Source organism: Suricata suricatta, chromosome 3 (assembly GCF_006229205.1).
Source record: "Suricata suricatta isolate VVHF042 chromosome 3, meerkat_22Aug2017_6uvM2_HiC, whole genome shotgun sequence".
In the NCBI taxonomy this organism is placed as follows: Eukaryota; Metazoa; Chordata; class Mammalia; order Carnivora; family Herpestidae; genus Suricata; species Suricata suricatta.
In genome coordinates this window covers 146858907-146873984 of record NC_043702.1, presented here as the reverse complement: position 1 = coordinate 146873984, position 15078 = coordinate 146858907, and the positions used below count along the sequence as shown (strand labels likewise).

At 39.0% G+C, this 15078-nt stretch overlaps 1 protein-coding gene across 1 annotated transcript in view; it reads right to left on the bottom strand.

Moving 5' to 3' along the window:
• The window catches only part of CAMSAP2 (calmodulin regulated spectrin associated protein family member 2), a 92770-nt gene extending 80273 nt beyond the window's left edge, over positions 1–12497 (bottom strand). Inside the window, exons 1-2 of the mRNA XM_029933384.1 lie at positions 12446–12497; positions 2891–3150 (exon numbers count right to left, since the gene is read on the bottom strand). Of these exons, the coding sequence (XP_029789244.1) occupies positions 2891–3150; positions 12446–12497 (312 nt within the window). The remainder of the gene's footprint in view (positions 1–2890; positions 3151–12445) is intronic.
• Between the last annotated feature and the right edge of the window lie 2581 nt (positions 12498–15078).

Here is a 15078-nt window from a genome sequence, read left to right as displayed (position 1 = left end):
GTATGACAAGAGGACCAGATAACCTAGTCAAAGTTCTGAGGTACTCGTGTTGCTCATCGTTGGGAAGTTTTATACAGACTGGTTTCCGATTTCTAAGGTTCTTTCTGGCTATAAAATTCTGTGAATTTAAGATTTTATGACACTGATCAAATCCCCCAGTCCGACCTGACAATACTGAATGCAATACACATGCAAATTCATTTTGCGATGGAAGGAAGTTCAAAATCTTCTCTGTACCCTTAAACTATCTTTTTCAGCATTTGGCTCCATTTGCTCTAAGTCCCTCAATTTTCACATTATTCTAGATACCAGTATTTATTTTGACAAATAATCTAATAAGTAACATGCTTTGGGCCACAACATACTTTTGGTTGAAGGATGTTCCCTTATGATTTTAATGTATACAACTCTTCCTCTGGTAACCGTCCAGTTGTGCATTTAATGTAGATTCAAGCACACATTAAGGTCAGTTCTCAGAACAGTCTGCACTCTAACACTGTCACTGTTATTTTCATTTGTCTCTTACTCACATATTTATAACATTCAATAGGCAGATCACAACTACAATCAATCCCTTCTAACAATCCTACAGATGACTACTTACTGAATGAAGTTTAATACAGATGGTAATTATGTGCTAAGTGAAGTTTAATACATTATAATTACTAACTGGCTTTAAAGCACAGTGTCTGAAATACTTTCCCATTGATGTAAATATAGAAGAAAACACTTTAAAGGTTATGCTCTCAAAATAGGTCTATAAAAGCACTGATTAAAAAAAAAATGTTCTCCAACATGTGTTCTCATTTTAAAAAAGGGCATTTTTCTCAATCCTCACCCACCCCAAAATTAATAAAACTGCTTAGTCAAACTTGGCATATACTTATGTTGATACTTTTGCTGCCACCACACAACTTCTCCCCCAAAGGCTGTAAGGCAACATAAGAGATAAAAGACCCCAAAAGTACTAAGATAATGTTGATATGAAAGTGGAGGCAGAATTGGGAGTCAATATATCCAGTGCAATTAAACACACTACTTTTCATTATACTTCCCAAAAGGCAGGACAAAGGACAACTGGAACTTTTATTACTCTTGTTACTCTAAAACAAAACAAAACAAAACAGTTTGTTAAGGAACAAAGTTTTTAACTGTACTCGGAGAAATTTTCTCACATACGTTTTAGAAAAATGGTAATATAATATTATACTGTCATTAATCAAAACGTAACAACAGAGAAGCTTTAAATCAAATTGTGACAAAAGCTGAAAGTATACACTTAAAGCCCAGGTCAAAGGGTCAAGATGATGTAGTCACATATGAAGTGTCCTAAAAACCCACGGAGAGAAGTCAGAAGCAGACAAACAGCAATTCTGTATCACTTAAACCACGTTCCAAACACACCGTTTCCTGCAGTCAAATTTAAATGCGTTCATAACTATCACCAGGATCAACACAGTGTGAAAGAACCCTGACAGCAATGTAACTAGCAATCTTCCAAACCCCTCATACTTTTAATTGAGTCTACAATACCTTCATGTTTTATCTTTACGTGCACAAACCGCTCTAAGAAAATAATGTAGAAAATGTTAAGTTTGTTTCTTTCTCATTAAAGAGGACATAAAGTACAGAATCTAACCTAAGGACAACTAAGTTACCTGACAGATCTGACAGGGTCTGAAAGAGCAGCTACTAAGCAAACAGATTCACCCTGATGGGCTTTACAATGATCTACTTGGCCCTGAAATAATGGAAGTGGAAATAATCATAGCAGGAGCATCCAGTCAGGACAGTGGTTCTAGAGAGGTTGAATGTGAGGTGCTGTGAGGACACTAAGTAGAATTCTGCCCACCCCCGGTGCCTGCAAACTGGTCACATATATGTTTTGTATACAAAGCACAATATAAAAATCAGAAAGTAACTCATTAAGTGAATTTAGAGCCACCAAGGAAATCTGAAAATCTCATATCAGATAAATATTCTTAGTTACTCTTAATAATTCTATTATAAATCTATAACTAAATTTTTCTCAGAACATTATTCACTATTCCTCTTAAAGTAACAAAATAGCTTTGCTTGTTTTTGTTTTTTAAAGAAGGAAATAGGCAGAAAGTAGGTCACCATTTAGTACTTAATTTGGTAAACTTATTTTTGTTTATCCTTCAACTTCAAAATTTCATATATTTCTAAATATATTCTTCTACATGTATCTCCCCTTCTACAACTAGTCTCAAACAAGAGCATGATTTAATCAAATGTGCAAATCTATTTTTTCCTTCTAATACTATTCTTGATCAAGCTCAGTATTTTGTGACCCTAAGTGAAAGTAGTACACCAAACTGAAGCAACATACAATGAACCTAAACTTTGAATTTGTCTCCAGAGACTATCGTGACAAAGCTCCTGCCTGCTTGTCCCAGGCTACCTTAGCGTGCTTCACTGTGTGTCTTCCACAAGAATGTATTACTTGTTATTAAATAAACTAAAATGATATGCAGAAATCTACCGAGAGGTCATTCAAGCATGTAAATGAACACTTACAAATCTCATCTCTTTCCTAACAAGAATAAAATCAAGGGTACACTTTCTCTCTCTTCTAAATAGTCTCTATGATGGAAAAACTAAGTTTTTAAATTAAATAAAAATCACTTTAAAGTAGCTGGAAAGAATTTAATTGCTTCTCCTGGGTATTAGAATGGCACCACACATTCCCAAATCGTTTATTAAGATCTTCATTTGGAAATGAGGTTTATAAGAAAATGATTGCTTTTAAACTCTAGGGAGAGAGGACAATCCAATTTCAAAAGCTATTTCCCTCCGTTTTACAATACAATTCACACTCAAAAGTATACACTTCAAACTAAGTAATCTTGGGTAAGCGAAGACTCACCATCTGTATGGGTTTCTTGTGCAGATCTCGTTCAGTTACCAGTTTTTCTTGGTCAGTGACATAAAGACCCTTCTGTGCTAACGCCTGGATCACAGCATCATGGCCCAGGAGGGGTTTTGCAGCATCGCTCTTGAGAATGAGACTCCCAGCACGACAGTACAGTTCAGCCGACAGAAGCAAATTAACCACGGGCGGTTTGATGTGTTCCTGGTCATACTGATCTGTGTAAAATGGTTCTCGAAGCTCCTCTGGCACATTTTCTATAAAGATTAAGGGGTGGAAATTCTTAGAATATATTCACAAATAAACACAATTTATTTGATAACAATTATGTCACAGACGATTCCTTCTAAAAATAACAATACCCTTTAACTGAAAACGTAATTTAGTAGAGATTGGCAGCTAATACGGAATGGAAAAGACAGAAATTTGCTTTACAGAAGATATTGTTCAAGTATACTCTAAAAAGGGACTACAAAACAAACAAAGACAGAAGTTTTCTAAGTCTAATGACTCTGGGGAACGTATTCCCACATGCATGCTCAAATCCACAGAATGTGATAAAAGATTCCCAAAAACTAATTTCAGTGAATACTCTCACATGCAAACAATCAACCAGGAAATGCATCTAACAGCAACTGCAGGGGAATGCTAGGCCTTGCCAACTGCCAGCATAAAATCACTTGACCAAAGTTGTATAGCTAATCACTTGCAGAACAGAAACTGCCTAACTTATTCTCTCCCTTTCTCAGGCTCTCTGGTCTCTCACCTTTCTTCCTTAGCCTAATGAATCTATTAAGGGGCAGTTACAGCTATAGATTAGTGGAGAACTACTCTCAAAAATCCCTTAACCTAGGGGCGCCTGCATAGCTCAGTTGGTTGAGCATCTGACTTCAGCTCAGGTCATGATCTTGTGGGTTCAAGCCCCATGTGGGGCTCTGTGCTGACAGCTCAGAGACTAGAGCTGCTTCAGATTCTCTCTCCCTCTCTCTGCCCATCCCCCGCTCATGCTTGCTCGCATTCTCTCTCACTCGCTCTGGTTTTCTCTCTCTCTCTCTCTCTCTCTCTCTCTCAATAATAAATAAACGTTAAGAACAAAAATAAATGTCTTAATCCTTTAACCAAGAGGCGCCTGGGTGACTCAGTTGGTTAAGTGTCCAACTCGGTTTCAGCTCAGGTCATGATCTCACAGTTCACGAATTCTAGTCCCGCATCAGCCTCTATGCTGACAGGCAGTGTGGAGTCTGCTTGGGATTCTCTCTCCCCTCTTTTTGCCCTTCTCCCCTCTCTCTCTCAAAATAAATAGGGATGCCTGGGTGACTCAGTCAGTTAAGCATCCGACTTCAGCTCAGGTCATGATCTCATGGTGCGTGGGTTCAAGCCCCGCATCAGGTTCTGTGCTGACAGCTAAGAGCCTGGAGCCTGTTTCAGATTCTGCGTCTCCTCCTCTCTCTGCCCTTCCCTTGTTCGTACTCTCTCTCTCTGTCTCAAAAATAAATAAACATTAAAAAAATTCATTCTTCTAAAAATAAATAAATAAATAAAACATTTTTTAAAAATCCCTTAACCTGGGTAAATCACTGTTCTCTCCACCTTACCACTCCCTGTCTTACCCCAAAAAGCCCTCCTGGACATCCAACTGACACATTCAATGGAGACACAGAAAGGAGAGTCTACAAATGGGACAAAGGAAGGAAACCAAATTCTTCCGAGTTTCTTTTCTGCCAGCCATTTTCCTTGAAGAATGTCAAGTCCCACTCTCCCAATGTCTACTTCTAAATCAACCTTAGGAGCTGCTTTTGCATCTGATGGCAGCCAGATTACTAAAAAGGCAAGGCAAACAAAGCACTTCTTACTGTTTTACAAGGTATCTTGCCTTCCTCTTCCCGCTCCTTACCTGTGAGCTGTGCTCTTAATCAAAACCAAGACAAGAATGAGGTCTGTCTTCCAAAACAAAAGGCAGGCATCTAAGTTAAGTTAACATGGAGCTACAATCATAGAACCTGATAGCTCTGGAGTGACACCTAGCCATTTCCTTGACTGCCTTCTCTTTGAAAAGTGAGGTTTTGAGGCCAACCATCCCCATCACTGATTTTAGGAGTTTTCTGAATAGACAGCTTTAATATAAGCTCAAAATAAGCCACAGTACTAACCAAAGTGAACATTTTTTAAATGTATTCACAAAGTATTAGTATACTCCTTAGCAACTTTCATCCTAAAGTTTTTGAAGAGCTCCTATTACTTAGGAGAATATTTTCATCAGGAGGTGCCTAAGTGGTTCAGTCAGTTGAGGATATGACTCTTAGTTTCAGCTCAGGTCATGATACCAGGATCATGGGATTGATCCCCGCATCATGCTCCACACTGAGCATGGAGCCTGCTTGAGATTCATTCATTCTCATTCTCTCTCTCTCTCTCTCTCTCTCTCTCTCTCTGCCCCTCTGGCATTCTCCCGTTTCTACTCTCTCTCTAAAATAAAAAAATAATAAAAATACTTTCATCAAATAATATTATAGTAATGATTGCATGTTCATTTTATATACCAGCATGATTCTGAGGAAATTCAAGGAATTAGAACTAATCCCTAGCTTCAAGAAGTCAATAATCTACAAAAAGACTAGACACATGAATAAAGTTAAGCAATTCAGAAACAATGAATGATTAAGCACCAACTGAAAGAAACTAAGTGCTAAATGAACAATTATTCTAAATGAATAATTAAGTGCTTAAAGTTCAAAGCAGGAAGCATCATACTTGACTTCATCTTAAAGAAACAGTATAGGAAGCATAGGCAGAATTTGTTTAGTCAAAAAAAAAAAAAAAGAGTCTAAACAAAGGGGAGAACGAGGAGAGAAAGATTTGAAGAAACACCAAACTGAACAATTTGGGTGGAGAAAAGGGTTCATGTAGGATAGGAGTAAGCAGCAGAGCTGGAATGAGAGGTTGGGGATAAGACAAAAGTAGTATCTCTTTTAAACACATATATAATAGCCAAACACTTGTATAACAGCTAATAAGAAATTACTTTCTGTTTTAAAGAAGAGTGATACATTAAGAATTATGTTTGGGGACAAATAATCTGGTCTTCAATACTGATGGTGGTAAATATCACACATAGATAAAGAAATGAAGTTAAGAAGTAGAAGACATAAAAGACTGCTTAAAACAAACCCAAAGGACCTAGGAATGAAGCAAAGGGAGGAGATGAAGATGGCAAAAACCAATAGGCCTGGGTTACCTGGGAAACAGTGATATCATTAATAGAAAAAAGAAAATCAGAGGAAGCACTAATTTAGATATGCCGATTAGAAATGATAGCAAAAATATCCAAAAAGCAGCTGGGGATATACGACTCTGGAAAGAGGTCAAGAGTAGATGTATCAATTTGGGATTTTGGTGACATCTAAAAATACCATCCTCATTTAATAATTGAAAACACTTTTCTTCCTTCACAGCTACATTAACCAGTAGTGAGCCAGCCTTAAACTTATCGGCTGCCTCAGCATGATGTATAAGCTCAGGGATAAAATACAGAACACAGTGCTTATAAGTTACATTTAGTAACTTACATACATCATATGAACTAAAGAGAAGCTATTTTGTAGTACAACTCTAAAAAAGAAATTATTTGTTTTTAAGGTACTTATTGTAAAATACAGGCCTAGGGGATTTTTATTTACTGTAACAATAAAAGTGACATCTATAGGTGACTTGGTATATAAACATTAGGTGTGCAAAGAAAAGTGACTATTAATTATGAGGGTTACAAACTTCTCTATCATACCTATACATCTACCTAACTTTCATCTATTGCTTTTGCTGATCTTTATAACAACCTTGTGAAAGTAGCAAATCAGACAATATACAGATATACATTAGAAATACAGTAATACTTACTAAGGACCTTTATGTGTCAAGACACTATCCTAAATATGCCTTCTGTCATTCAATATTAACAATTCTCTTGCCCCTATTTTATAGATAAGGAAGCCAAGAAAGGTTCTCTTGCCAAGGGCACACAACTGATAAACGCAGTCATAGCTCTAAAGCCATCTAGCTAAATAGCTTAAAAAGTAACGATGGTTGGGTGCCCGGGTGGCTCATTCGGTTAAGGATGTGACTTCAGCTCAGGTCAAGAACTTGAGGTTCATAAGTTCAAGCCCCACAAGAGGCTCTCTGCTGTCAGTGAAGAGCCCACTTCAGATCCTCTGTCTTGCTCATTCTCACTGCCCCTCTGCTGCTTGCTCCCTCTTGCTAACTAACAAACAAAAAAATTTAAGTAACAATGGTTGGCCAACATCACAAGGCTAGAAGGTGGAAGACATGCAGCTGAGGGGCTATTTCCATTTCGTTAGGACATACCCACAAACCGAAGTTATGAAAAGTGTAAGTTTTCAAAAGATCCTGATGGAGGGTGCATACATGGCTCAGTCAGTTAAGCATCCAACTTCGGCTCAGGTCGTGATCTCACAGCTCACGAGTTGAAGCCCCACATCAAGCTCTGCACTGACAATGCAGAGCCTGATTGGGATTCTCTCTCTCCCTCCCTCTCTCTCTGCCCCTTCCACGCTCATGCGCATGTGCACTCTTGTTCTCACTCTCAAAATAAATAATGAACTTTAGAAGAAAGAGTTTAAGAAGATCCCGATGCAGAAAAAAGGGAAAAGATGTACAGCAAGCCAAAGAATATTTCACAAATATGACAAAAATAGATTTTCCCACCCCCAGAAGAATGCAAAACTGCATATTGAGTAATATAAAATAGGTCACTTTCAAAACCAAGTCTTAAAGAACTAAGCACGCTTAAAAGAAGACTTCAAAAATGTCTATCATTTTGCCAACTATACAAAACTAATTTTTTTTGAGTTTGGAATTGTAGCACATTGTGAAACAAATGAACTGAAATAGGATTTTAGAAAAGAGACAAAATCAAAGATAAAAGGTTTCACCCTCTCACTCACCTCCAGAACACAAAAGGTAAGAAATTAATGTGTAAGGAATGGATGAGTGAATCACCACTCCTAGAATTGCAAAGGATAAGAGACAAGTTTTTCTTGTGTACCAGGACTTAAGCAGAACTTACCCTAATCATGTTATTATAAATCATAACTAGATCTAAGTTTTGAAATTAACAATCACCTGCAATGCTTGAAGTACAAGTAAAGGGAGTAGACAGTAAATTGCTCAAGGCAATTTTCTATAAAGACGGGTTAGTTACTAGTTACATACATATGCCAAATGATACAGATTTCTTTAAAACATTAAAGAGAGATAAGAGGGGAACGCATTTCAAAAATTATCACCATGCTTGGTCATAGGAACACTGCCTTATTCTCCAAACCTAAAAAATTATTCCTAAAACAATTACTGAGAGAGAACTAGTGAGTTTCAAAAACTCCAACTGAAAATAAGCCATAGACCTTGAAACCTGAAATTAACCAAGACCTAAAAATGATCAATAACATGAGGGGAAAAAAATAGTACCAGTAATCAGAGAAAGTTACAATGAGTCATTTTTTATCTACAAAAATGGCAAATTATTTTTTAAAACCTATCGATAAAGATGTACTAAAATGAGTACCCTTATACATGAACAGAGGACAAGGCCCAGGTCTATCTTATACACAGTATACCAATCCCCAGCACCTAACTTAAAGCATTCAATACATACCTGATAAATGAATGAAAATGTTATTCTTTAAAAAATATTAGTCATCAGTCTTTGACTCTAATATTTCAAACCTCCCCTCAACTCCCAGATTCTGTGCTAATAATGATCATTCATTCCTTACATCTGCTTGGAAAACTTTAAAGTTATCGCCTAGGTCACTCTTATGCAAAGAAGTAAAACCCTCAAAAGCAAACCTCTTTCAGTTAACCTACATTCACTACCATTAAGAGGCAGTATGATATGGGGCACCTGGGTGGCTCAGTAGGTTGAGCATCTGACTCTTGATTTCGGCTCAGGTCATGATCCCAGGGCTGGGGATCCAGCCCCGTATCAGAAGCCCCACCTGGAGCTCCGCACTGAGCATGGAGCCTGCTTAAGATTTCCTCTCTCTCTTTCTCTCTCCCCTCCCCTTGCCCCATTCCCCTGCTCTCTCTTTAAAATTAAAAAAAAAGGGGGGGGGGATGTGGCAGCATGATATAGTGGGAAAAACTGGGGCTTTGGGAAAGTATGGGCAATGGATTTAAAAAGATGAGTCTGAATTTTACCAGCTACTTGTTATGGGATTTTGAGTGCAGTAATTAACTTCTCAGAGTTCAAGTTTCTCCATATTCTGCAGATGTACCAACTCCTCCTCCTCCTCCAGCTTCAACTTCCTCTACCTCCCCCAGCCCACTATGCTCCAGACACTCAGGTCTTTCTGTTGCTACAGCATGCCAAGTTCATGCCTTTTGGCCTATGCACTAGCTATTCCCTCTGCTTCTAACATTCCTGGATCTAACCTTCACATGGATAGCTCATTCCATTCAGATCCCAGCTAAATGTCACCTCCTCAGATACACGTTCCCTGACTACCCAGTCATCCTATATTAATTCTCTATATAACAGATGTTACTATCCTATATTTATTTGTTTATTTCTGCCTCTTTCCACTACAATGTAACTTCAAAGAGAGCAGGGTTCTTCTTTGTCCTGTGTCACTAGTGCCTAGAATAGTACTGCATGGAACACCGCAGGCATTCAAATATTTACTAAAAGAATGAAAAGTACCTAAACATTGAGCTTTGCCTTCAAATGAGATGCCAATTAAAAATGAACTCCCTCTACCCTTCCACTTATCAAATGATGTGTTCAGTGGTGTTCAGCATTCCTGAGCTTAAATTACCTCCTCCACTCCTCCCTCTACCCTGTGAGACTAAAGCACCTCTTCCAAGCCCCAGATCCTTTTAAGCCAGCTACTCTACTCAACTCTTCACTTGGATGTCACAAAGATACCCCAAATTCAAAATGGGTGCCAAGTTTCTCACTGACAAGAGGAGCTACAAATATAAGAAGGGCCTAGAAATGAACCAGAAAGACTAGAATGAACTCTGTGGTGTTGGACTAAAATGCCAGTGTCAGTATGAATACATGGTGTTTTATATCCATCTATACACAGAGAAAGAAACAGATTTATTTTATGTTATGTATGCATGTGTGTGTTTCCTAGCTCTGTCTGCTAAACCCCAGTAGCAATAAGCCTAGCACCTATATCTTGGTTAAGAAAATGTCCCTTTGGCTAAACATCTCTGTCTTCAGGGGCTACCTAGATCCCAACTGGTTTGTTTCTGGATGCCCACCCCCTGGGCACTCTTGCCCAAATCCTCTGGGCAGTGCAGGGATGGTTCCATGCAAGGGGGCAACAGGGTACATCTCTTGGTGGAAAGACAGGCGGTGGTGGCAGCAGAGATGAGAGGGGGCAAGGGTCAGTCAGCCAAGGGAGGGAAGAAAGAGAAAAAGACAAGTAAAAAGAAAGCCAAAGAAAATGGCAGGAGGAGGAATGGGTTGGAAAATGGTCTCCAGTTACTGGCTCTCCATCAATTCTTGTCTGGGAGCAGGTAGGTCTCTGTGCAGTTTGTTTTTCTTCATGCTTTCTGGGTGTTCTTGCTGGGACACTGCCAGCGCCAGCAGCAGGCCGGGATCTCATCATCAGACCAAAGGCAGAGCGGATATCTGCCAAACGGGGACCCACACGCGAAAGGAAGGTATAAGAACAAAAGAGGGGAGGCAGCCCAGGTGGCCCCTGCAGAGAATTGCCTGTACCGCAGAGCAAAGGAGGCTTGGCAAGAGCTAAGACGGTGACCAGGGAAAGGGCCTGAGGCCCAGCTCAGCATGCAGCTCAGTGTGCTCAGTCTTTAATGAAAGACCAAGACAGTCTGAAGAACTATTCCAGGTTAAAGGAGATCAAAAAGACAACTGAACTAACTGCAATGCATGATCCTGAACTGGATCTTGGAATGGGGGGGGGGGGGATGCAGTAATGACATTAAGATAATTGGCAAATTAGAATTTGGACTGTGCATTAGATAATAATATTATATTAACATTAAGCTTCCTGATGTTTATAATTTTACTGAGATTATACATAAGAAATTTATCTTTCATTTTAGGCAATAACTGAAGTATCTGGGGGTAGGGGATGCAATGTCTCTCATGCATTCTCAAACAGTTCAGAAAACATTATGTATATACCTGTGTGTGTGTGTGTGTGTGTGTGTGTGTGTATACACACGTGTTTATGTGGGAGAGAGAAAGAGAAGGATAAATGGGACAAAATGTTCACAACTGGTATATCTGGCTAAAGGGTACTCAGGAATTCTTTGTACTACGCTTACATGTTTTAAATTATGCTGAAAATACTATGAAATCTCAAAATGCCCCAAATCAGTCTTTTCCTCCACACCTGTTCATCTCCCAGCATTCCCCACACTGATGAACTATACCACCATCCATCTAGTTGCATAAGCCAGAAAGCTAGGAATCATCATTAATGCCTCCCTCTCCTTCAACTCCCAAGTAAAATCCATCCCCTTCTCACAGTCTCAACTCACAACTCTTGGGCCCAGGCTATTGGTGCTCCTTATGTGAATTACTTCATTTACTCCAGATTGTGTCCACACATCTACTCTTGTCTCTACTTCAAACCATTCTCTACTACAGCCGGAATTTGCTTTACTGCCTATAAGCAAATTTGATCACGTCACACACACCACCACGAAACTCTAGAGTTTTCAATGATTTCCAACTTCTTTAAGGATTAAAAGAAGTTCCTTCTGACCTTAGAAGGAACAACCCGTCTCTACCCACCACCTTGTATTACACACCCCTCCTAGCCACATTCAGTTCCCAACAATCACACTTCCTTCCACCTCAGAGCCTTTGCCTTTGCATATTCTGGTCACTATTTAGAATGCTCTTTCTCCCCATTCTTTACCCATTCAGAGTCTTGGGGGCCAGTGATCCACACAGTTTGGTGCAGTTTTCCCCCAATTAAGGGAAGAACGTACCATTTATTCTGTCTTCCCTGTACCTCAATGTAAAGTACTTTCACTTTCTAGACTCTTCAATTCTACAAAAGAATGAGTTTGTAGTTTGTAAAATATAGGTGAAATCTTTTAAGTATAGATAAGCACTAGTAAACAAAATGCTGAACACAGAATCCAAAGAATGTGTTTCATAAAGGTAAGTGGATTGTATCGTGTATATTTAAAAAAAAAAAAAAAGGGATGAAAAACCCCTAAAAGATACCTAATATTCATGAGGTAGCTAAATACTAAATATTCATGATATACTAAACTTATATGTAAGGCCCTAAATACTCATGATATATTGACTATGCATGAGACCAAACAAACAAGAGGCAATGAACACTAACTATACATGAATACTTAATATCCATGAGTCCTTAACTTGGCCACCCACTGGTAACACCCATTCTGGCCTACTTGTCCTCTGCCCAAGTAACACAAAACCCGAGGCTATTCATCAGGCTTACTGAAACCCACAGTTGTGTCACGCTTGTTCCCTGTGTCTGTGTGATAAAGTGTGATCACTGGACTATGTGTCACTGTGGGCCTCCTTCTTGAAACTTCGACTCTGGTCCTCTGACCACACCATCATCATTAGGGAAGGCTAACGTAGCAGAAAGAGATGGACACACAAACACCATATACTGCAGGATTCAGAGCATGGTTCTTTCTCCCTGCTTGCACTCTATCTTAAATGTGTTAACCTACCTTATCTCTTTCTCCTCGCTTCTCATTGTACATTGATTAACAAACCATAGGATTTAACCATTTTAATTCGGTCTGTGACCCCTTCTTTTCTGTGACCTCTGGAATAGTTTGCCTAGTAATGTACTTGGAGGCTACCATTTACGAAGGTAATTTCCCACAAAGGATAAGTACATACTAAAGGTTTATTTTTATTTATTTATTAATTTTTAAGTAATCTTCATGCCCAACACAGACCACAATGCAGAGCTTGAATTCACATCCCTGAGATCAAGAATCAGTTGCTTAACAGACTGAGCCACCCAAGCGTCCCAAGAGAAGTTTCTATTTAAAGGAGTTTTCTGGCTAATAAATGAAATCATGATAGAAACTAGACATTAAGTACCTCCTGGTAAAAATACACACCATCTGTGAAGTATGCCAAAAAATAAATAAACTTGAATCTACAGAATTATTTAGATCTAACTGCCAATTTATAAGAAACCTATTAAACAATACCATGGAGATCCAGAATTGGAAAATCTTAAAGGGCAAATACTCTGGTTACTCCAGTAAATAAATGGAAGCAAGACAAAATGAGATGGAGGAAGAACCCATATATTAAAAACTTAGAGAGACATATCAACCAATTGTCAAACGTGACCCTTATTTGGATACTGACTGAAACAAATGAACTGTAAAACAGAAAAATAAAAATAAGGATTTATGAGTCAGAGAAATCTTAATACTAAGTAAGGATATGGAGTAGTGTGACAGGCAGTGCTGTGGTAATATAAGAGTATTCCTGACTTAAAAAAAAAACAGCAAACTAATATATTTATAGATGAAATGATACAATGTCTGGGATTTGCTTCAAATAATCAGTGTGGCCAGAAAAATCAATGTAACTGATAAATCAAGACTGGCTATGAGTTGACGATCATGGAGGTTGGGTGAAAAGTACATGAAAGTTTACTGTCACTGCACATATTTGATATTTTCTAAAGTCAAATGGCTTTATTTAAAGAAAAAGAAAAAGAAGAAGAGTTCACAACTTTCAACGATTAAGAAAGAGCTCTGAGTAGCGTGATACATGGATGTGGATGGATGTGCGGCCTGGAGCTACTACAGCCATTTGCTACCATGAGAGAACACAGTCAGAGAGTGGAACTCACACATAAAGAAGGGCAAGGCTAAGGGAATCACAAAGAAATGGAAATGGACCTTTGATCAAATCAGATCAAAAGCCCATGGAGCGCCAGGGTGGCTCAGTCAGTTAAGTGTCTGACTTTGACTCAGATCATGATCTCATGGTTCATGGGTTTGAGCCCCACATCCCTCTCTGTGCTGACAGCGCACAGCCTGGAGCCTGCTTCAGATTCTGTGTCTTCCCCCTCTCTCTGCCCCTCCCCTACTCAGGCTCTGTTTCTCTGTCTCAATAATAAATAAACATTAAAAAAAAAAGCTCATCTTACCTCAGAACTTTTTCAGTTTTATGACCCAATAAATCCTCGGTACTGTAAGCCGATTTGAGTTGGATTTTCTGTTACCACAAGTGAGGATACTCTTGTTAAATTTCACCCTACTATGGTCACAGTTCTGCTTCTACATTCCCCTCAGCATGTTCTCAGCCAAGTCATCAAAACTTTCATCGCTGCTAAATCCCATGGAATTTTAGGAGACTTCTTGCTTAATCTGTCTCAGTAGCACCTTATACTCCCTCACCTTCGATGTTCTCTTCCCTATGCTTGAGATTCCACACTTGCCTGGTTTTCTTTCTTCTTCTATAGTTACTCTACATCTGGCTCCTTTGTTGACCCTCCTGTGTTAGGTCTCTTTCTCTCTCCTCTGTACTTTCCTTCAAAGTGACTGGCAGTTACTCTTTTTAATAACCACGTATGTGTCTCATTCCAAAGATCTTCTAAATTCCACATATGAATTTTCAAGGGCCTAATGCACACACCACCATTTTAGATAGTCCTCAAACGCACTGCAGTTCTTTGCACATACACACACAACCTGGCTCTCTTCCATTATTCCCTTAGTTAACAGAAGCAATCTTGACACTCCCCACAATCTCATCTTTGTTCCCACTAGCCCAAAGAAATCACCAAGTCTCATCTCTTACATTCACCCACTTCTTTCCATATCCACTGCTGGGATCCAAATTCGAGCTTTCAGCATCTCTCGCCTGGACTACAAATTACTAACAATTTCCCCCTTTGTAACTCTTAGTCTCACCCCAATATATTTTCTACTGTTTCCAAGAGATCTTTGGTTTAATGTGGTAACATATAAATAACATAAAATTTATCATTTTAATCATCTTTAAGTGTACTCTACGAGAGCTTTTGAAAAAACAGACTTCCATGGGGCGCCTGGGTGCCTCAGTCAGTTAAGCATCCAACTTCGGCTCAGAGCATGTTCTCAGGGTTCATGGGTTCGAGCCCCACATGGGCCTCTGTGCTGACAGCTCAGAGCCTGAAGCC